This window comes from Leuciscus leuciscus (assembly GCF_965113295.1).
Source record: "Leuciscus leuciscus genome assembly, chromosome: 5".
NCBI lineage: Eukaryota > Metazoa > Chordata > Actinopteri > Cypriniformes > Leuciscidae > Leuciscus > Leuciscus leuciscus.
The window spans coordinates 5,961,234-5,985,981 of NC_138729.1; the positions used below are offsets into that span (position 1 = coordinate 5,961,234).

At 37.2% G+C, this 24,748-nt stretch overlaps 1 protein-coding gene across 2 annotated transcripts; it reads left to right on the top strand.

Annotated features, from left to right (window-relative positions):
- The first annotated feature begins 181 nt into the window (after positions 1-181).
- On the top strand, positions 182-24,741 carry mlxip (MLX interacting protein). Of its 2 annotated transcripts, XR_014206302.1 has the most exons (18): positions 182-691; positions 7,424-7,530; positions 7,623-7,708; positions 7,835-7,924; positions 8,049-8,090; positions 9,661-9,907; positions 9,998-10,087; positions 11,676-11,770; positions 12,791-13,319; positions 16,253-16,344; positions 17,342-17,462; positions 17,568-17,680; positions 18,001-18,108; positions 19,117-19,244; positions 19,397-19,520; positions 19,610-19,739; positions 22,287-24,371; positions 24,432-24,741. XR_014206302.1 is itself a non-coding variant. In XM_082170938.1 (17 exons), the coding sequence occupies exons 1-17, from the start codon at positions 384-386 to the stop codon at positions 22,400-22,402; spliced, it is 2,526 nt and encodes an 841-aa protein (XP_082027064.1). In that variant the 5' UTR covers positions 182-383; the 3' UTR covers positions 22,403-24,741. The 2 variants fall into 2 exon arrangements, 1 of the variants encoding a protein (XP_082027064.1); XM_082170938.1 differs by having other exon boundaries at positions 22,287-24,741.
- Positions 24,742-24,748: the final 7 nt, after the last annotated feature.

The following is a 24,748-nucleotide window of genomic DNA, read 5'->3' on the forward strand; positions in this document are numbered from 1 at the left end:
AAAACTCTCAGATTTCATCAAAAAGATCTTCATTTGTCTTCTGAAAAGATTATTGGGTGAACTATCCCTTTAAACCGTGTTTGTGAAACCGAAGGAAAATATGTTTTGACTGACTTGCACAGTTGCAGCCCTCATTGTGTTTCCCAGCGTTAGTGGGTGTGCTTTCTAGTCAACCAATCGACGTAACGAGCGTCTTGAGTTCAGTTCACCACAGAATCCTTTCAGGTTACTAGCATGCATGCTAATATTGAGGGCGAGCGGCAAAGTCTGGCCGCCTAAATAGCTTATACAACTATATAAATCAACCCAGTAGCAATGGACGAAAGTCGGGGCATAATGTGAAGTATCGCCAGTGCCAAAAATTGTAGCAAAAGTATTTTAATATGGCTACTCGAGATACACGGCAGTATCGGAGGGCTCCTATCAAGCAAGAGCAGGACGACGACTCTGACGCAGAGGAATCGACTATTTCGTTAAAGAAACCTGATGGACGCGAATCACAGATCATCCATAGTGGTCATTTTATGGTGTCTTCTCCTCACACCGATCACCCCCCAAAGAAAGGTTACGATTTCGACACTGTGAATAAACAAACCTGCCAGACGTATCATTTCGGGAAGACTAGCACGTCGCATCTCTCTATTGATGCCTCCCTGACGAAGCTCTTCGAGTGCATGACCCTTGCATACAGGTGGGTTTATTAGTGAACAAAAGAGCGATTTACTACCTCTTTGTGCGAAGACTTTAGTTGGGCCACATTAAATGTTATTCCCTCATTCCTGTGAAGATGTTAGCGCACTGCTAGCTGGGCCAAAAGATACTTGGCTTTTCATTTCCCCGAGGTGTTGTTTGTGTTTTATCAGGGTGTTTAACAGCCGGCAATTCTTAGGTTTTTTGTTAGGCACAAATAAAATTGTATTAGCCTGTTTAGGGTTGTACTTTTAGTTTGGATAAAACTCATCAACGTTGACTTTAGGCATGACATAATAGACTGTAATTCTAAGAAGTGAAACCGTTTACAAAATAAGACGCCACTTTTGTGAGGAAGTGTTGCATAGTTGTTTTCCCCTTCAAATCTTAGCAACCTGCTACACACAAAGAGTCAAAACATTAGCATTTTAGTGGTAAATGTGTAGAGTGTCTATACAAATTCGAGACTCATTTTCAGATCTGTTTATTTATTCAGAAATGCACTATAAATTCAGATACGCAATGAGCATGTTTTTTAATTTCTGAATTAAAATTATATTCGGTGTTTATAAATGTGTGTATATATACACACACATATATACACACGTACACTACACACACACTGTTAGGGGTATCAGTTTAGGACTCAAGAACCAGATGTTTGAAAGAAGACCCGTAGTCAGATTTATAATAAATTGAAGAAAAGTTTTACTGAAGATAGTTTGCAGTTTCATCAGCAGAAGTCCGCTTCAAGACTCACACAGGAGTTCGTAGGCCGCCCCGCTTACAGTTACAAAGATCACAGCAGTTATACCCTACACCACACACACACACACACACACACACACACACACACACACACACACACACACACACACACACAGACACAGACACAGACACAGACAGACACACACACACACACAGACAGACAGCCAACCGTTATACCCTACACCACACACACACAGACAGACAGACAGACAGACACACAGACAGCCAACCGTTATACCCTACACCACACACACACAGACAGACAGACACACACGCAGACAGCCAACCGTTATACCCTACACCAATGTCTAAGGTACGTCATTGCTTACAGGTTGCAGTTTCTGATTGGCTAAGAAATAGATAAACGTAGTAATTCTCCACACATATACAGATAGACTGAAGCATATCTCCATCGGTTATGCGGCTGACACTCGGACCCTGAAGTTAGGCACGTCGTGACCTTCCAGGTCGCAGATTTGGGTTGCCGGCCGCCAGCATGTCCAGAACAACAACTCAGTCAATCTCCAATAATGCCAGTGGTTCCTTAACCTTTAACCAAGAAGACTAACACACACACCGACACACAGCTTTTCCAAAGTTGGGTTTGGCCAGGCTCTAATTATAAACAGAGGAGTCGTCTCAAAACATCAAGATAATGCGTTCTGTCTCTCAAGGAGAGCTAGGCCTACTCTTTAGTCTAACTGGAAAGTAAGGCTTTACCAAAGAAATGGTCCCTTAAACTATTGGCTTCAATGACCCCTATATGTTTTAACACGTTGAAGACCTTTCTCAAACACAAAACAAGACCCTATTTCATTTCTGGAAGCCGGGGGATAAAAAAAAAAAAGCAAGCACTGCATTCAGATATCAAATACAGACATTTAAGAATACATGCAAAGAATATTTCAGTAATCACACTGGTAGCTTCTATAACAAAGTAAAATCTCCAGAGAAGTCATTCAACTCATTTGAGATTTAGAAGGAAACATTGATTAATACCTTGATTATAACCACTCCTTACATATACATTGAAGCTGCGGTACATTCCAGTCCACCCCCTCCAGTCCCCCGTTTAAGACCAATCTGGGCTCCTAAACACATACAAATTCCATGTCATTTTTTAGTGCTGTCCTGTATAAGCTGTTTCACATAACGTGAAATACATAAACACATAACACAGACGTTTACATATAGTACTCAAGACAAAATAACAAACAAGTGTACATGCGCTTAATACAGTAAACGCATTAAAGCACTGTTTTATGATGCTGAAGATTAGAAAGTTTGTGAAAACGTGTTCTTTGTGACTGGATATGTTCTGATGATTATTATGCTGTTTTAAATGCTTTGATGTTTACAGTAAGTTGTTCATCATCAGTTGTCCTAAAGCAAGAACGGGTATTGTTCAAAATTCATGAATAACTTAGATGAAAGGTTTGGTCCACTTCAAATGTTGACTACTGTGTATAGAACTATATAATGTTGACTGTAGACGTATCCTATATGCATTTAGTAAATTACAATACAGATTTTAGCTTTGGAAAATGAGCTCAAAAGGACAGTTGTCAAGTTTAGTGCGCTTGCCCAGAATACACTACATTTTGATGAGTGATAATATGGATTAAATGTAAAGCCGTTTGATATGTAATTACTATGCAAGGATGTTTCTTCTTTTTTCTTTCATCTTTAATAGTTTAATTTTAGTTTTAGAGAATAAAAAACCTTAAATCTCACATCCAGTGATTGTTAATTGTAGCTTTTAGGGTTGTTCATGTTATGTGGACAATGCATGAATCTGTTGTACTATTGAATTTAGTATGATAGCAAAACAGTCTAGTTTTGACAGTCTCTTTACAAATCCTCAGAAATGGTTCTGTCCTAAATATCCTTTTTTTAGCATCTGTGTTGGTGGTGGTGGTTTTATTACCAAGCATGTTCATCTCAAACCAACAACAAACGCTTGTTTTCATTCACCGGCATTCGTTCAAGTCAAAGTGTCACATTTAAATTGAGACTTAAAGGGTTATTTCACCCAAAAATGAAAATTATGTCATTAATGACTCGCCCTCATGTCGTTCCAAGCCCGTAAGACCTCCGTTCATCTTCGGAACACAGTTTAAGATATTTTAGATTTAGTCCGAGAGCTTTCTGTCCCTCCATTGAAAATGTATGTACGGTATACTGTCCATGTCCAGAAAGGTAATAAAGACATCATCAAAGTAGTCCATGTGACATCAGTGGGTTAGTTAGACGTTTCTGAAGCATCGAAAATACTTTTTGTGCGCAAAAAAAAAGACTATTCCACTATTCATTTCCTTCTCTCTGGGCCTCGAGTTAGTTCACGTAGTGTAACAGCGTAGCGCTTCTGTGTTATACGTCACACGCATCACACACATGACCAGCGTCGGCCAATAGTGAACTTACGTGTGACGTATAACACAGAAGCGCTACGCTGTTACACTACGTGAACTAACTCGAGGCCCAGAGAGAAGGAAATGAATAGTGGAATAAAGTCTTTTTTTTTTTCGCACAAAAAGTATTTTCGATGCTTCAGAAACGTCTAACTAACCCACTGATGTCACATGGACTACTTTGATGACGACCTTTCTGGACATGGACAGTATACCGTACATACATTTTCAATGGAGGGACAGAAAGCTCTCGGACTAAATCTAAAATTTCTTAAAGTCGGCATGAAACGGAAGTTGAGATTGTCATTTTTTCCTTGTTGTGACGTATATCCGAGTGAAACGGCTTCTGAAATTAGAAAAAAAATGTAGGGCGGGGCTTGATTTCGTCCTTCGGGAATTGATTGGATCGTTGGAGGTTGGGCGTTGCAAACAAAATGGAGGCAGATTTGAATGCCAGTTTACATTCAGTTGTGGAGGATTTCTCTCCACCGGACTGCCCACCGTTACCCTCCCATGAAGGATTTTTTATTGAGGAGCCCGGCGACGAGAACGAGGACGAGCAGCTAAATTTTCAGGCAGGAATCAGCCCATATTTATATGAGCCTCCCGCGAACTAAGATGAGTCAAGTCAAGTTATCAGTCAAGTTCACAATCGAGAACATCTCGACGTGTCCGATTAGTAAATAACTAGATTTAGATAAGATAGATAGCCTACCATTCGGACACTTCGAGATGCTCTCGAGGGTGAACTTGACTGATAACTTGACTTGACTCAAAACGAGACAGACACCGATAGCCGCACCCTCATCGGCTCTGGCCGCACCCTTTCGCCATGGCACGTGACTGAAAGAGAAGAGGGGTCGTTTTGAGGGGGGAGGGAAGGGTAATGTATTTGATTAAAGATTATAAGGGTAAATTAATTTTAAAACAATAATGAAGTGCACAGATAAATCATTTATAATAAACACTACAATATTACATATAAAAAGAAGATTTGTCAAATTTGATTTCATGCCGACTTTAAACTGTGTTCCGAAGATGAACGGAGGTCTTACGGGCTTGGAAACGACATGAGGGTGAGTCATTAATGACATAATTTTCATTTTTGGGTGAACTAACCCTTTAAATACTGTGGTTATCTTTTTGTCTTTTTAGATTTCCGTCTTCAAAATAGAATCTCGCAGTTCAAACCCAAATTTCACAATTTTGTGGAAATCATACAAGTCATGACCCTGATATCTCATTCAGATCTTGCTCGTGTAGTTTTGTCTGAATTATGTTGCTTAGTTGCCTGGACTACCATGTCAGGGTTTTTTTTTGGTTGTATGCTACATATCCAAAACAAGTGGAGCGCTTGAGTGTTCCTTATTTACTTTATTGCTCAATCAAGACATTGACTGAACAACTTCACATGGGCACGCATGGAAAATATAATTATTATTGTGCTTGTGAATGAATTATGCCTAGAAAGAAAGCATAACAACCATCATTGTATTTGTGATTTTTCTATAGAGTTTCTCTAGAGTGTTATTTAAATGTTTTTTTTACAAGTATTAGAATGAAAATTGTGCCTGTACACAGCCATATTTCCAAAGTAATCGGTTGGTTTAATAAGGAATAATTGACAACAGATCATTTCATTATTTAACATTACTGCTCCCTGAGGTGGTGTTATGACCACAATGCAATGCTATCCTCTCATGAGGATTCTCTGCAAGTTTACTCCAGCTGCAAGTGTTTCTTTTAACCAGATTAGTCACATTTGAGTTATATGTAAAGGCCCATGTGGCACAAATACTCAACACAACATGAAATGAAACAATACAATACAATAGACAGATTATGATGATAATCAATTGAAAATTGAGAAAAACGCTCCGGTTTTATTTTATTTATATATAAGTATAATAGCAACATTGTTGGCCTTTTATAGGTCCAGACCACAATGATGCATGAAGAAATATTCTAATATTTTCACAGTATTTTAATATGCATAACAGCAACACCAACCAATATAATAATGGTCACACTTTATATAAAGTGGCCTTAATAGTTTGACTCAATTTACTTATGTTCATACATTTTGGTGCATTGAAATGATATTTAAAGTACTTGCATTTGATTAACATCTGTAGTTAACTTTACCCCTAACCGTAACCCAACCATTACCAAAGCTCGAACCCCTATAATCCCAACCCTGCCTTTACTCCTAAACCTAAACTCATTAGCGGTAAATATTGGATACTTTTTCAGAATATGTAATTACACTGTAATTTCATAGTCTTGGAGGCATTGAATCTTTGTACATAGTAGTTAAGGCCACCTGATAATACATATTACTGTACAATTCAGGTGGATGGTTCCAGAAAATAAGTGTGATTAGTGGAGTTAAGAGGATACAAAAGCAAAATATTTTAAATATTTAGTCTAATTCCATCCCGGACCATGCAATATTTGGGTATCTATAATGTGCAATGTACAGTACAGGTCAAATGTTTGGAAACATTATGTTTTTTTAATATTTTTGAAAGAAGTCTCTAATGCTTATCAAGGCTGCGTTTATTTGATCAAAAATACAGAAAAAAAACAGTAATATTGTGAAATATTATTACAACTTAAAATAATAGTTTTCTATTTGAATATACTTTAAAAAATAATTTATTCCTGTGATGCAAAGCTGAATTTTAAGGATCATTACTCCAGTCTTCAGTGTCACATGTGACATCCAGTCTATCACATGATCCTTTAGAAATCATTCTAATATTCTGATTTATTATGAGAGTTGGAAACAGTTCTGTTGCCTAATATATTTGATGAATAAAAGGTTAAAAAGAACTGCATTTATTCAAAATAAAAAAAAATATTTTCTAATAATATAAATCTTCTTTACTATCACTTTTGATCAATTTAACACATCCTTGCTGAATAAAAGTATTGATTTATTTCAAAAAAAAGAAAGAAAAAAATTACTGACCCCAAATTACTGACCAGTAGTGTATATTGTTACAAAAGATTTCTATTTTTAAAAAATGTGCTTCTTTTTTTAAATTTTTTAAATATTTTTTTTTACTTTTTATTCATCAAAGTATCCTAAAAAAGTATCACAGGTTATGAAAAAATATTAAGCAGCAGAACTGTTTCCAACTTTGATAATGAATCATCATATTAGAATGATTTCTAAAGGATCATGTGATAGACTGGAGTAATGATCCTGAAAATTCAGCTTTGCATCACAGAAATAAATGCTAATTTAAAGTATAATAAATTGAAAACCAATTATTTTAAATTGTAATAATATATCACAATATAACTTTTTTTTTTCTGTATTTTTGATCAAATAAATGCAGGCTTGATGAGCAGAAGAAACTTCTTTCAAAAACATTAAAAATAGTAATGTTTCCAAACTTTTGACCTGTACTGTATATCAAGCTTAGACTGTAATTGACACAAACAGAACAGGCAATTAAATGGTTCATTGCAACTATTTGTATCACGATTAATTAATCACCACCCGAAATGTCATGATCTGATAGTCCTTTATTCTGTGTCCACAGTGGAAGGTTGGTGTCACCAAAATGGAAGAACTTCAAAGGCCTCAAGCTGCTGTGGAGGGACAAGATTCGCCTCAACAATGCTATTTGGAGAGCCTGGTATATGCAATGTAAGGTTATTAATGAAACACGTATACTGCTTAGAAATGTGAAAACACAGGAGTTTGTTGATTTCTGTCTGCAATGCCTGTCTTTCTTGAAGATGTAGAGAAGAGACAGAACCCTGTGTGCCATTTTGTCACACCTTTGGATGGCAATATGGATTCGGGAGTACATCGACCAACAGAGGTGAGCGTGTTTGGAGTGACTTTTCAGATATTTTACACCTGAAGGCCTAAAAAACCTGTTTTTTCCCTTGAAGAATTTGCACTGTTCATTTCTTGAGTTAGATCACAATGTTCTTCTGTTTCATAGGCAATAGCAACAGAAGGCAAGTACTGGAAAAGGAGAATTGAAATCGTCATCAGGGAATATCATAAATGGAGAACATATTTTAAGAAAAGGGTATGTTTATTATCCCCTTACATTGAACTAACTCATATGTTATTTATAAATGTCTTATATTTACAACATAAATACACCAATTAATAAGATTTCTTTAATAGCACTCACAAATTGGAATTTATAGTTACAGAAGCACAAGGATGAAGACCTGTCCAGCCTTCTCAAGGTAATTTCTAGAATGTTCTCCACTATTGTTGATAAAGCTTTGCTTTCAAGTAATTTTGCATCTAAGTAAAAAGTGTGTACATGCATGCAGTTGTTTTCTGTTATTTGTTACACAAACTTTTGTTGTTCATTTGTAATTAATTGATAAAAAGAGATCAGCACTGCCTGTCTTAACGTCACATCAGATTTCAATAATCCATGCATTTCAGAGTTTTTGCAAAGACTAATTTTCAGTTACGAATCTTGATTCAAACGCTCCAAATACATCTGTTGAAATCTTTTGAAAGACAGCAGTTCACATTCAATTAGCTATTTGTGTATATATACTGTACATATACATATACATATTATACACACACATACATATACATATATATATAAGTAGTTTAGTCTGAAGCCACTTAAGGGACACGGTGATGGAAATAAAATATGAGATGGGAGGCAAATTTATAATTCAATGCTTTTGCGTTCGCTCGCAAAACTTTTGCATTCTCTTGCAAAAAAGTTTTGCTCCCACATCATATTATTTCAATCACAAAAGTTTTGTGAGCAAACTTTGAACGCAAAAGCATTAAAATATACATTTTATAAAATCACCATGTCCTTATAAGGGGCTCCGTAAGTTAAGTATATTAAGTGCATAATGGTTGTTGAGCAGGTGCCTTGTTTAAAAGTTGCATTGTTCAATTTCCTTTGGGATTCTTCTGCTCAGGGGCAGTGAAATTGCTTTGGAAAGTTAATTTGTGACTCCTTGTTGAGTGTCTTGGATCCTTGCTGTTGGTCCTGGACAAATGTTGTCAAGACTGAAGTTTAGAGTGGAGCACAGACGTTTTATTGCAGTATTTAGATGCATGTAGAGAGGAGATTTTTACATTTACATTTACATTTATTCATTTAGCTGACGCTTTTATCCAGAGCGACTTACAATTGCTATATATGTCAGAGGTCGCACGCCTCAGGAGCAACTAGGGGTTAAGTGTCTTGCTCAGGGACACATTGGTGTCTCACAGTGGATTCGAACCCGGGTCTCTCACACCAAAGGCATGTGTCTTATCCACTGCGCCACCACCACCCCACGTGTATAATAAGGGAGAAGTGTATAATAAGGGAGAAGCCAAAGTTAAGCTAAGTTGGCTGTGTCTTCAGGTGTCAGTCAGTGCAAGAACATGGAGGGCTGCCTGGCTTTTGATGACTGGAATAAAGTCGGTTTTATTTTACAGTCAAATGGCAGTTCCAAAAGTGTTTAAGCCTGTAGTGATGAATGCCAAAACATTTGCCAATAACCGGATGAACCATAAACATGTAAATGTGTCCTTGAAATATTAACTTAAAATGACAGGGAGTACTTCAAGTATATATTTTATGACTTCGGCTGACAGAAATATTTTGGGAACCCCTGGTTTTGATCAAAATGCTTTTAAAGATCACAAAGTCAGTTGTGTCCTCTAACTTTTGACTGGTAGTGCATGTGCTGCTAATACACACTCTTGATGCTTGATGCATTTTGCTCTGCATGAACCTCGAGTGTGTCTGTTGACCTGGCCTGCTTGTTGCATTTTGACCTCCCAAAGGGTGCGGAGGAACAGTTTTCGCTCTTTGGGGAAGTGTGGCCAGACACCTACCGTGTCCTCTTCTGCCAGGATGAGGATGTCAGTGTGGGAGGTCGTCGCAGGTCCCGCAGGAGTAGTGATTCACCCGTTCCAATGGAGATGGACTCCCTTTTTGACATGGACGTGCTCATGTCTGAATTCTCAGACACACTCTTTTCCACACTGGCCTCTCATCAACCTGTAGCATGGCCCAATCCAAGGGAGATTGGTGAGAAATGAGTGAAGTCAGCATTGTTAACACATTTATTCTTGAGTAAGATGAACTGATGAACTGACAAGCCCCCTCCTGTCTTCTTAGCCCATGCAGGCAATGCCGATATGATCCAGCCAGGCCTCATCCCACTGCAGCCCAACCTGGACTTCATGGACACTTTTGAGCCTCTGCAAGGTGTGAGCGAGCTTCCTCTTGTTAACTTGCAGATTAACGATTGACTTGTTGACACAATGACTAGTTGATGAAGAAATGTTACGGCCTTCCATCTACTTGGGCTGGATATTGAAACAAATTTCATGATTCGATTTCGATTCACTAGCTAACAATTCGATTCCAATCTCAATCTCGTTTAGATTCAATATTGATTCATTTGGATTCATCATGTACATTTACATGACAATTTTTCTCAATGAAAAATCTCTCTCAAATAATGGTTGTGCCTGCCTACTTTTTCAGCGGCTTTGGTTCTGGAAGTATTTTTAAAACTAAGTTGAAATAATGTGCGCCGACGTCTTCAACAGATACAAATACGTTAACACTTTATTTTTAGGTGGCGTGGTTACACGTTACGAGATGTACTTACTATAGTGATAACAGTACGTTATGCATAATTGCAAGTAACAAACCCTAAACCAAAGCCTAACCTTAACTCTATAGTAAGTACATGTAGTTTATTAATATTACTCAGTAACTTATTTGAGTAAGTACAATGTAATTACATCACCTTAAAATAAAGTGTAACTGCAAATACTATCGATTGACAACCTCGTAGCCCAGGGTAAAGTTTCCTTTAAAGGTTTATATAAATCATTGTTACATTTTTATTTTATTTTTGTATGGAGAAAATTGAGTTTTTACTTCCGAAACCTGTATACAGACATTTAAATTACACAAAAGGCATTTTTTTATACTAACTTTATGAAAAACATTTGTAATGATGTAATTACTTGTCTGCTTCAATCTGTTTTTTGAAATATAAACATTTAAACAATGTCTTTCTGAAATAAAAAGACATATTTAGTCAAACATAAATTAAATATTGAAGAACAGGTTAAGTAAAAATATGATATATTACATATATTTATGTAGATGGAAACCCAACACTGATTGAAAAAAGTGCTCCTCTCTAGAGTCAATATTTCTAGCTAACGATCAAGCTACGGAGCTAAGCTAATTGGACATTTATTGGCTTTTAAATGTAATGTTACATGACATATAGTTAAAAGCTGTTTTATTGATGTCTTTCCATGGTTGAAACAAGATTACATGAGACATGATACATTTCCATACGCTTTTCAACATACATTCTGATTCATGTTTATTTCATGCTATAACTAGTAGTAAAGAGGAAGAGATGATCGGTTCTCGTGCCGCTTGAACTGAAGCACTACAGAGATCTGTCACGCCACATTATGCCAAAATGGTATTTATTGTTTGAATTTTGTCATAAAATTGACTTTTTCATATTAATAGTAACAAAGCACAAAGCGTTTTGTAATTAATGTTATTAAATTACGATTAATTGAACTTAAAATTGAGAAATCAATAGTCAACCAAGTCCAAACATCTACTTGCAACTGGTGATTTTGTGACTAAATCACTCTTTTAGTTGTTAATTTTGAATTCATGAATCAATCAAACAGTTTTGTGGAACATTCTTCATCAAAGTCATCAATGAATTTCCTACAAATTCACTCAATCTGTCAGAGTAGTTGTAAAGTTTACTCACTGGATCCAAAGTCTTTTTTGTGTTCCCAACTAGATCTGTTTCACACCTTGCGTCCGCAAGCCTTCCCCTTCACTTCCCAAACTTCCCCACCAGTCACTCCCTTAACCAGCAGCAGCTCCCAAACACAGGTAACCATCCTGAACATGCAACACAGATCTGTAGGGCTCCAAGTTCTTCCTGTTTTGTGTGCACTTCCTTTCCTCCACCGCAGATGCACAGTTGCTTCATGTTAATTACGAAACTCTGCAGTGTCTTTGTAACCCATTAGAATCATTAAAGATTAGTATGCATAACTGAACTGTGTAAATGTGCATACTATGATAAGACACAATGGGTTACAATTGACAGCAGGGATGGGATGTATGGCTTAAAAATAGCTTATTCATGCCATTTTTATTATCCTTCTTATTTTGTTACAATTATTAACGTTGCACAGATTCTGCCACAACTGACAAAAACTGTATATTTTTTACTAAAACATTTTATATGGAGGACTTTTATAATTTTCAGACATGATACACGTTTAAATTGTAGACACTATTAACATATATCTGTTACACTGTCATGCCTGTGAAAGAGGCCTTAAATTAGCATACAGGCACAGTCTTCTAGAAAGCTATTGTTCAAATAAAAAATGCATTAAACCCAAATCTACATTCTTGCAGTAAACAACAACTTTTATTCCTTTTCACATAAATTATGATTACAGAGGCAGATTATCGATTGATGGCTTATTTTTGTGCTGTTCCTTGCACAATACTATGTTATGAACTCAAAACACTTTTACTGCAATCTGAAATTGAACTTGCATAAATTAGGATTTATATTTTGCACTAATCAAATGACTAACTAAGTTTGAATGCAGAATAATTGCTGCAAATACCTATTGCTAACTTCATGTTGTTAATATTACTTAAAACAACTGTAATTACCAAAAATGAAGAAACCACTCACTGCTTTTGTAGCTTTAATGAGTTTTTAATGTATTAGCCTATATCTTCTACCACATTTGCAAAGTAATAGCAAAAATATTCCAAATATTTACTATTAGGTATATCCCTACTTGTTTTTCTCAAACAATGATACGAACAAAGCAAAGGCAGAAAGGAGTATGCATTGTGCTGATATTGATGCCTGTTGTTTGCTAGAATCCCTTGCTGTCATCCATGCCGCTCTCCTCAGAGCTTCCCTCTCTGCCACTGGACTACCGCCTCATCCCGTCTGCTCCACTGCCCAGCCATCTCACAGGCGCCAACCAGGACAATGGTAATGCTGCTGGCCCGTCCTACCAACAAGCCTACATGCCTCTTTTCACAGAGCAAGTGACCCCCTCCGTCCCATCTCTGCTGCCACCACCAGCTCCACCTCTCCCACCAGGAGATGTTTCTACGGTCACTACAGTCCCTCAGCCCACCCCAAACATCCCATCTCCTTCTGTAATAACACACTCCGCCCCTTCCACAGTAACTCCCACTGATGCTGCCACTACCTTCAGTCGCAGGCCCAGCTTTGAGTCTCCACAGCCTGCGGCATCAACCTCTGCTTCACCAAACTCACAGTCAGTCAACTTCGCCTTGCCCAAATCCATTCTGCCTTCTGTTCCTAGCAAAAAGGCCAGACACCCACAGAGACAGATTGTCCCGGCCAATCCACTGCCGTCCCAGCTGATACTCACAGGTTTGTAACATGCTCACTAACACACACACAAAAAATCGAAAAATGCTCTCATGTCCACAAATAATAACACATTTAACACATTCTGTTGTTCAATTACATATTTCTGTAAACTATTTAATAATAAGCAACACATTTTCAGTTTGATATTTTTATAACAGCTTGCATAAACTTTAGAAAAGGGCTGCTGTGGTTGTGAGAACATAACAGTAGAAAGTACAGTAGCTAGTAATAACTTAAATTGAAAGAAAAAAAAGATAAATTAGCGAAAAAATACGCATTTTTGATCATTTTCACAAAAGTTTCATGGCCCCCCAGAATATTTTGTTGTATGAATATCTGAACATGCAATATATCAAAAGAAAGAACAGACCCTCTGCTTTTATACAAAAAAACTTGAATATGGGTAAGTTTAATTTAAAAAAAGCGACATTTTGAGCAGAAAGCTGAGAAATTTGCATTTTTGTCAAAGTCTATGTCCGGATCGTATTCAGAACGGTGATCAAAACACAGATTGAGTACATAGAGTCCATCAACACCCCTAAAGCTTCACAGTCTATAACTCATCCTGGGTCAACATTTCATGCAGTAACATTAGGCAGTTTGGATATATATGCTGTTTAATGTTGATGATCGTGTTATTTCACATATGCATCTGCTTACATATATCGCTTGTTTCTGCATCTTCTATGCCTGCCTTTTGATCAGGAGATTCTTTACTCTATTAGATGATGTGTAATAGTGCCCCCTGCCGTGTAACAGTGAAAACACTGAAAGCCGGAAAATTCTGTCAAAGGCGGGGAAAGATAGACAGGCGATTTGATTTCGCCCTGCAGCTCAGGCTGGAAACCTGTACATTTATCTCTGCTGCTTCCTTTACAAATTTGCGGGAACCAATCACAAACTGGCTTATCCACCTGGCGCGCTATTGGCGGGTTTAATCCAATCCAATTCCAGAGTTGTTATGGTTCTGTTCAATTCCTTTTATCCTCTCGACGATGCTCAATGGCTTCTTTTTAGCAAACAAATCGCTCGAGTGGGTGTAAATACAGCTAACTTTCATGTTTTTTTTGCATAACCTGCAAAAATCGCTCGATTCCTTTGCTGCTTCTTCAAACCGCTGATCAACACTTTTGGTTATACATTTCCTGCCTGGAGTTTTCGCTGCAAAGTACGTCACCCGGATCATTGGTCTGATTGGTTGAAGGACTATCCAATTGCATACAGAGTCATTTGAACTATGCCGGTTGATCACGCCTCTTGTGCAGTCGAAAATACAGAGCAGACTCCCTAGACTAATGTTCTTAAAAGATTGAGCTTGGTCTGGTGATAGCCAGACTAGGGGAAAGAGTTAATATACTCAAATCTACATCCACAGGAATTAAAGTAAATACTAATATATATATATATATATATATATATATATATATATATATATATATATAGAAGGTGTGCGGTGTCATGCACACAAATGCAAAACACCATCATGGTAACACAACACTAATATAATGCAATAATTTAACAACATAAGATTAACAAAACCCTAACGTACGAAACTGAGAACAAAACTAAGAAGAAACAAGGATTTCAATGAACAACGATCAAATGTGAGCTGTGTCGCACAGAATTCTGAGAACGTCAGTTTATTTTTATGAGAACTGTACATTCATCCACATTTCATTGTAAAATTACATGAAAATGACTCATTAGATCAGTTTTTCACTTTATAAAGTAAGGGAACTCACCGTTAACCAATTAACAGTTTTTTTAACCATATCATTTTACTATGTTTTACTGTTAAAATGGCTATCTCTTTTTTTTGTGCCATACAGTGACGGACTCTGGTTATGTTTTCATCTATCAGTAATTGGAGAAAACCTCTCCATATTGGTCATTTAAGATTAATTTTGATTAAATAATTTAACCAGTTTAGCAGTTCTGTAAGGCCCGCTATATTGGTCCAACGCCGGTTCGCCAATACACGGGGAAGGTTATCATGTGTTCTGTCCTCACTCATGCAAAGTATTGGTTAGTTATATTTGTAATACATTAATCATATGTATTTACTCGTTATTTCATCTGACTCCATAAATGAAAGGTTTTAATAACATCTGTGCCTCACTAAAGGTGAGCGAATGTATGACTATTCCTTTTAACCATTAAATGAACAATGTCAAAATCAGTTAGAATAATCACATGTAACAATTTAATATTTCAGATATCAGAGATTAATTCCACAAACAATTCAAATATCTATAACATGGTTATACATTGGTTACACCAAATAATCTTACCCAGCTTGTACCTGAGAGAGAGAGAGAGAGAGAGAAAGACCACCTATTCCATTCGTGTCCAGCAAAAAAGAGACCAGAGAGAGCGAGAACACCTTCCTTTATCCTCTTTTGACCAGGTGACATGGGGGATGGGGAGACCACCCTCAAATGGCTTCTATTCAACACAAGGGGGGTTGCCTTATCTCTAAACCAGTTTTTTCTAAACTTCTCTAAACATTATTTCCTTTTATTTTATCTATCTGGATATGAGATCTGTACCGCTCACTTTGAGACATTTGACTTTGAGACATTTCAAATGATACCAAAAACATAACAGTCAATGATAAACATTCACATTAAACCATGTTCTTGTGTGAGTTCTTAGTTGTTTTCTGAGAGGAAGGGTGGTTGTATGGGCGAGGTCCATAGACCAGGCCTCGACCAGTATTTTCAGTCTTAGTTCTAATTAAAACACATTTACTGTAAGCTTTCCACAAGCTGCTGATCTGCCACAATGAGACAATTTCACACTTCTTAGTGTGTTCATCTATTAGTGGATCCCCAAAAATCATCCAGAAAATTGATAGTAGGGTAAAAATCAACAGCATTGCCAATGCTGAAATTGTTCTCATCATGTACATATCCCATCATAACCATTCCCAGGTCCCGCCAGTGCTGTCATTGTTACCTCGTCCCCTCTCAACACTGATGTTGTCCCCACCACTGGTTTCATTGCCTCCTCCAGTATTCCTTGTGTAAGATTTCCACCCTTCATGTCCTATCATGTTTTACAATAGATAGTCTATATAAACGGGTTGTGTATCATTCAGGATTGATTTAAATAATCTTTTTAAATTCCTAAATTTTAATTGAGTTCACAAGCAGGATGCAGAATTATAATTCAAATTGATGAAAATGCGTGTAATGGCTATTAGTATTTTTTATAAATTTTTCAGTCCAAAAAAAAAATCTAACATTTTCATGTATAACATCTACACTACTGTTCAAAAGTTGGTAAGATTTTTTATTTTATTTTTTTAATCTAAACAATAACGATGATAAAACAATTTCAGGATTCTTTGATGAATATAAAGTTCAAAAGAACGGCATATATTTGGAATAGAAACCTTTCGTACCACTATAAATGTCTTGACTTATCATTTTTGATAAATTTTATGCGTCCTTGCTATATAAAGTATAAATTTCTTTTAAATAAAACATACTGACCCCGAACTTTTGAACGTTAGTATATGTGTTTTGGTCTGAGGCCGTGTCTGCTCCTACAAGTTAACAATCAACTCATGCACAGATATAGTATTTCTCTTCCGTGAAATCAGACAAAAATTATTGACTCATCTTGCACTCATGGAAGTGTTCAATGAAATGATACAACTCTCTCACCCTAAGAACACTTGTCTCTGACTAGCAATAATGAGTAGCAATGGGTGTAAAAAAATATTTTTTTTATGCCTCATCCATACTTTCTAATTCAATAGAAAATAGGTAAACGGAAGAGAGAATATTGTGCTTAAACAGTTACTATAGTGTGACTTAAATTTCAATTCACTAAATTAATTTTCCTATCTTGCCAATTCAGCATCCTGTGGGTTGTGGTTCGTTCCATTTCTGATTCATGAATTGAAAAGGGAGCCAGTTCTTAATTTTGAATTCTACCCAACCCTAGTAAATAATAATTCATTTTGGCCCCAAGCAATCCAAAATTACAATAAAAATGTACGCACTACTTTGCAGGGTTCTGCTGGGTTTCATATTCTCCCTCAGACACAGAAGTCTCCCCAACTAATCGTACCCAAAGAGGAAACTGCCACAAATGTGTCCAACAACAAGACATCTGTACAGTCTTCAAGTACAGGTTCGATTCAGCCCAGTCACTTTCAATTTACGCTGAAATTGCTCTGTGTTTTTGTTTTTTTATTTGGGATTCACTGAAAGTTTTTTTTAAATCCTTTTTCTTTAGCACACGACGGACGTGTTTCAGGTCAAGGGTCACCATTGGGACCAGAACAGGTACCAAGCCCCCAGTCACCTCTCAGCACCAGTGCAGGCATGGGCAAAAATGAAACCTGTAAGGTACGGTTCATGAGATTACACTCTACTAGTGTTGTCTAACTGTACATTGATGCGATGTATCCAGAAATGCAAAAGGTTCATTTACATACATTCATACAGAATGTTTCAAATACAAACATTTGCACAATAAATCATAGTAGAAAAAATTGCTGATATTGAATGAATGGCAAATTGTAAAGAGGGGGGGGGGGGGGGGGATGTGGACTAACAACTTTCTTAATTGGCCATTTGAGCATAATTGTCACTAATTTTGATGTTGAAATATCCAAATATCTACCAATTTCTCAGTCTGTCTTGTTTTGTAATTTTTGCTTTGACAGAGTCGCAGAGTGACTCACATATCTGCTGAGCAGAAGAGGCGTTTTACCATAAATGTCTGCTTCAAGACATTGTGTAATCTTGTGCCGACCCTCAAGTCTCAATCAAATGTAAATCTGCATTCATCTTACTTCATTCTCAAAATATTTTTGTGTTGTCTCTGCGTAACTGTAATGGGACAAAGTGTTTTAAAGAAGCCATATGATGTTCTCTTCAAAGGTTATTATTTTGTGCTAGAATAGGTTAGCATGCTTTAATGTAAAAAACATTAGTTAACACTTTATTTTACAGTGTCCTCAATACATATGTTACATGTACTTACTATAGTAATAACAGTAAATTATGCATAATTACATGCAATTAACCCTCAACCAAATCCAAATCCTACCCTAACCCTATAGTAAGTACATGTAGTTGCTTAATATTACTCAGCACTTAAATATATAATTGCACTGTAACAATGACACCTTAAAATAAAGTGTTACCAAACAACATTTTTCACATACTGTACATTATTGCAATTCACCTCTTAGTGCTTAATCCTGTCCTGTACACACACAGTTCAGTCATTTACAGGATTGACAACTGCATTCTACTACCGAATTAACCAAAAAATGCAGGTAGTGACAAGCACATTTACAAAATTTCTCCGCAGTGTGTAACAAGTAGTTGTTAATGACGTGCTATGAGAGATATGATGAGAGATGCATCTCTAATGTATGTTAATATACGAGCCAAGCTTAAACAACAACCCCAAAAACGCTTATAATACACTGTGCTTTAGTTAAAATTGCTGAACACAATGAAACTTTACAGTTTGTACATGGCCGTTGTGACGTGGACAAGTGCGGTAGTAATCTGCACTTCGATCAAGGTGGTTTAGGAAGGTCTGGAGCAGTGTTCTCTGTTAGACTATGAGCGTTGTGACTTTGCAGATCTTATACATGCACAAACAGACACATTGCACACTAAAGGAAAAAGAAGAAAACATTGAAAAGCATCATATGGCCTCTTTAATATTGAAAAATAGTGTAATTACTGTTTCATTTTGGCCCTTAAACAGCAGAACATGCTGTTGATGTTACTTTATTTTTTGACACCCATATCTGGGTTTTCAGATCAGTAATGCTTCAACACTTCAAAAGACTGTTGATTACATTGGCAAACTACAACTAGAGAGACAACAGATGCAGGAAGAGACCAAGAGACTACGAGAGGAGATTGAGGAGCTTAATTCATCTATAAGGTAAGTGTTCATTAAAAATAAATATTGAGAACTAATTGAAAGTATGACATTTGGAAAATCTGCTGCTTCATAGCCAGGCTATTTCAATGTAAAGCTTTGTGTGCATGTAGACCTGCTTATTCTCTGTAAAAGATGCCCATTATTTATTGCAGCGTGTGCCAGGAACAGCTCCCTGATACAGGGGTTCCCGTCACACGCCATCGCTTTGACCACATGAGGGAGAAGTTTGAGGACTATGTGAAGAACAGAACTCTTCAGAACTGGAAATTCTGGATAGTATCCTTAAGCCTGAAAAGATTGAACTGAATAGACAAAATGTTTGTACTCGATTGGACTCTTATTTTCTTTAATACCTCCTCTCTCAGTTTAGCGTCATTATTCAACCTCTGTTTGAGTCCTTCAATGGGACAGTGTCTACCACCAACAACACAGAGCTATGTGAATCCACCATGCAGTGGCTGGATCGTTACTGTGCCCTCCCCGTCCTCCGACCTAGTAAGTTCACCGTTCCACTTTATTGAAATGTCCTGCAAATGTAAACTTTTTCTTCGACTGGACAGTAGTAGTCTCGCATAGCCAGACCTTCAGACTGACGGCAGAAGGTCTGGACTCCATAGCTTTCATTGGCCAAGGGGACGTCTGACTGACATGTCAAGCAACCAATCATAGTTTGTTTTGTTCAGCGTCATGTTTAGGGGTGTAAGAATGTAAAGGCGCTGTCCCCACAATAACAGACCGGCATGCAATTCATTCAAAAACATAATAGTGCTGTGAACTTTACATACTTTTGAAAATCCAGCGTTTAGTTGATCCTGAACACGATGGCTTTCTTCTTCCATGAGGGGGTTTGGCTTCACGATGGCTTTGTTTCTAGGTGGACCGTTAAAGAACGTGACACACACGCCTCCCGGAAATCCGTGAGGATTCAGCCAATCAGTGTTTTCCATTTTGTGTGCCATGTGCATTTGACTAATATTTGTTTGTTTTAAAAATAGCATTTTAAATCGCAATTTTAACCATAAATTCACAGTTAATTTTTTTTTCTAAATCGTGCAGCCCAAAGTAAAGAGCGATACAAAACAGTAGACAAAGCAGCGTATCTTTCTCCATCGTTTTTGTTTCGGTTCTTGTACTAAACTTCCTTCCAAGCGAATGTCCCGTAAACGACTCAGTGCTGCCCTGTCAGTGGAGTATAAAGAGTATTGTACTGCGCATGTGTCGAACGCTCTCATCCAAAGGCCGAGTACACTTTGAAGGCTCTGCGAAACATGGAAAATGAAGCATACCCACGAAAAATCTTAAAGGGGTCATGAATTCTTTTATTGAAATCAAGCTGCCAAACGACTTGCTTTTAGTAATTCCTTGTCTTTATGAAGTTATAAAGATGAATACATCAGCACAAGACACAGATTAACACCCCTTCTTCTCTTTGTGACACATTTGTGAAGGCCGAGATGATAAAACAGAATAGATTTAGATGCCTGCTAAGTTTTCCAAATGCTATGAACCTCTTGGTTGTGGAAGAATATACTCTCTGCATACCTTCCTAAGATTCTAACATATGGGGGAAGTGGCAGTGTTTTGTTTTTTTTAAGTTCATTTTCAACTTTCTTTAGTGTGTAATGTTGCTGTTTAACCATGCAAACTTTTCCAAAGTACAAAGTCCCTTTAGCGGGAGTTATTCTCTATATCAGTGTCACTTTTTCTGAACTCCCTGAAACGCCTCCATTGTAGTCTAGAGCAGTGTTTCTCAACCAGTGGGTCGCGAGACTTTCTCTGTGTTCTCGGTGTTACACCAGCACAGCCAATAAGTGCGCTTCACAAAAGGCTCATTGCAACAGTGACCTTCAACAAATCATATTTTCTAATGTTGTATGTTGAATCATTATTGCCATAGCTTTCTAACACTTTAAACTGTCCTATCACAGTCATTTATTATTGCCGCGAACGGCCCTTATTGGACAAGGTCCAAGCATCGGCATACAGAGAATTGTCCTGGACCACCTGACCAGATTAACACAGAAATTCTCTCGAGTCGGGATTTTCAACAGTGATTGCAACGAAAACAAAAAGCAGGAATAGGCTGACAACAGCTAGTTTGTGTGCGACACTACGATTCGCCCTTTCCCAAATTCTACCGCGTCTGGATATCATCATTTTCAGAGCGGCAGTCTCAAGTGTCACATTAACATGAGTAAAAAAAATCAGTTTGCCTCATAGCCTGCCTAGTTATTTCAAATGTTTGTGTGTTTTCGTTAAATTAATTATAATAAGCATATACGGTGTAGCCAAGGTCTAAAGAGGCATTTCACTTATTGATTTAGTTCCCGCCTAAGTGGGTCGTATGACTGGCATACAAAAAACAAGTGGGTCGCAGTAGGCAAAAGGTTGAGAAACCCTGGTCTAGAGTTTTCTTCTGGGAACAAACACATCGCAATAGTCCTCATTTAAATAATTCCCACCCAACACATACATAAAATAAAGGGACGAGGCCTGGTTGAGTTAGTTAGTAGTGTGTTGAAACTCGCAGCTCTGGTAAAAAGCATGACATTTACAAAACACACTCGAAGTGCTTGACCAATCACAACACACTAGTCCAGCCGACCAATCGGAGCACTTTGCACTTTTTAGAAGGAGGGGCTTCATAGAGACGGAAACTAAACAGAGTGTTACTGATAGACTGAGAAGAGAGGAGCTGCAACAATGTCGAATAAGGGGAAAATAATGTGTTTTTTGAACATTCAAGCATGAAAACCTATTGTAGTAGAGCCCAAAACCAAGACTTTGAAAAAGGGTATAATAGGTCTGCAGGAACTACCTATAGGTTGTGGAATGATAAATGAAATATGATGTGAAATGAAATGATGATAGAAATATCTAATGTTAGTAATGGTGTTTTGGTGGTCTCAAATGCACACACTTCTTTTGTTCTAACCTACCACTTTCTATTCTGCCACTGTTTTTTCATTTTGATGTAGTATCTTGTATATCTGTGTATTATGTTCACCATTTCTCTTTGTGTGTTTGTTCTGTATCCTACAGTGGTACTCAAGACATTACGACAGCTCTGTACCACCACCTCCATCTTGACCGATCCCGCACTGTTATCCGAGGAAGCCAAGAAAGCTGTTCTCAACCCTAAAAAACATTCCTCATGATCCTCAGTTTTAACCCTCTGACATCTAAAATGTGATTTTAAGAATTTTTATCCAGGCATATCAGGCTTCAGGAGCCTTTTGCCTGTGGTTTTGCCTGTCGCTTTGTTGTTACTAAAAACTCCACTCAAAATGCAAGAGAAATGCAAGAGAACTGCTTGATTGTCTACTTTAAATGTATTCCTAGAAGTGGACAAAATGGAGAACTCTACGTACATGGTCAAATTGTTTGCTTCTCTTATGTACAGGAAGATACAAATGGCCACTCAATCAAAAAAAGAGTAAGCCCCTTTTCTTTTTCTTTTTTTAGCATAAGCGATTTATTTTAAAATGACAAACCAAAGTCAATCTCTCTTGTTTACGTTCATCATCTTGAGAGCCATACAGCTGGGCATGTCTCCGACTGCATAGTTTCACTAGACCTGTTGCCTTGACACTCAGGGTGTTTTGTTTTTTTGAAATATGTTTGGGTGTTTTTTGTATTTGATGCTGTTATTCTGATTATTTAGTGACCTTTTGGAAATGTATCCTCTGTTCACCCAAAAACTGCTACACCATTTAACAAATACCATGATCGAGACTGGCTTATTGAAGCATTTAAGCGCATGGACAGATGCATGGGCCTATAAAACAAATATTTATATTCATGTAAGTGTGAGGTGCATTTGTTGTTTCTTAAGATGAACATTTAAAGGACTTTCGATAGGCTAATTAGTGGTTGTTTTTTTTTGGTGGGGGGGGGGGGGTACGTCTTAATGTCAGACATATTTCAGCAGTTCATATTAAATGGCCCACAGGAAGCATCTATTATTAAATATGGATTTTTTGTTTTGTTTTTCAGTGTTCTGAATGCTGATTTGGTCAACACTTTGTTTCTGCATTTTCCTGGTGAAAAAAAAAACCCCAACTAACTGTGGACTGTTCCCAATAAAAATGTATGAATTTTGCATTCATTTATATGCAAGGCAATTGACTAAATAAAGTCATTTGTATGGGAAGTTGGAGGGTATTTTCACTAATCTGAGCAAAGCAGGTCAGGATATAAGTCACTTATTTACCATACAGAAAGTTGTGCTGTCTCCTTTTAGTTCAGGCTTCATTTTCAGAGTTAAACTAAATTCTAATATACTTGAATAACATGAGGAGACGTTCGTAACTTGGTGAACCTTTACTGAACTCAATGCAGGAAAGAACATACATCAAGCTCTGCCAACCCCAGAAAACACTCTGGCAAAAAACACACATTCACTCCAAAACAGGAACGCCCTCCCTCAGGCTTTTAGCCTCTTAAAGGAATCTCACTAATGCAATAGTCAGTCAGTACATTACATAAATCATTTAAATTCACTTCTTGACCTTCTGTTTTAAAATGTTTGACAAACACACTTTGGAGGATTTCTCCCTTTTTGTTTTTGAATGAATACGTAAAATGTAAATGCCGAGTTCTTGCCTTACCCCAAGCCTTCATAGTAGGCTTACAATAATGATTTTTATTCAGAGCAGTCAGGTTGGATTTGATGGCGGCTGAAAAAGTCATCGCTCAACTCCAAGGGTACAATATGTTGTTTTTTTCCCTTCTGTGAATCTGCACAGAACTAAACGGCAATTAAAAATGTGTCTGACTGTGGTCCGACTTTCTCTGAATGCCAGAAAACTCAAGGCCATGCCAGGCGTGCAGTTAGTTTGTGCTGACTTTGATTGTAACTTGCTGAAGACACAACTTAATACTTATTGGTTTACTTTAAGCAACCGTGATGTGTTGTTCTGTTTTAAAATGTTTGATTTTTAACTTTGATATCATGTTTAATGTGTATACATTTTCTGTGGATATTACCAAACTCTGACATTGAATCTGCATTCTCTTTAGGCATAAGTTGTTATCATAGAAAAAAAAAGAAATAAAACGTTTCCTTTATATATATTTATATATAATGGAAAACACGTCAATATAACCATACTTTGGGTGTCTATAGTTAATTTTAATTTTATAAAAAAGCAACAACATTTTTTATATAGGCTATCCAATGTTTAGAATTCTCCAGGGATAGGGCTTTTTTTGCAGGCAGAAACCTGGAAAAGAGTTAGCGTTTTAGCACTCCCCGTTCCATGGTGTTGAAGTCATGTTTGTAAGCCTGAAATAAGGTCATTGGTGAACACAAGCTCAAGATATTTTTATGTTATATTCTACGACATAAAACAGACCAGTAATAGCCTACCCTACCCGTGTTTTTTTTGTTTTTTTTTAAAGCTGTTGTGTTGAAAAAGGTGGTTGCTAACAAGTGTCTAAATGGGTTTAATCTCACTCCAGAGGTTGTCGGGACATTAAACATAGTCACACTGCCGAGTGTG

Excerpts from the sequence above, each read along its gene's own strand:
- mlxip (XM_082170938.1), top strand. The coding sequence starts at position 384 with ATGGCTACTCGAGATACACGGCAGTATCGGAGGGCTCCTATCAAGCAA. Across the intron at positions 692-7,423 it reads TGCATGACCCTTGCATACAG|TGGAAGGTTGGTGTCACCAA; the intron begins GTGGGTTTATTA and ends CTGTGTCCACAG. Across the intron at positions 17,463-17,567 it reads TGTACAGTCTTCAAGTACAG|CACACGACGGACGTGTTTCA; the intron begins GTTCGATTCAGC and ends CTTTTTCTTTAG.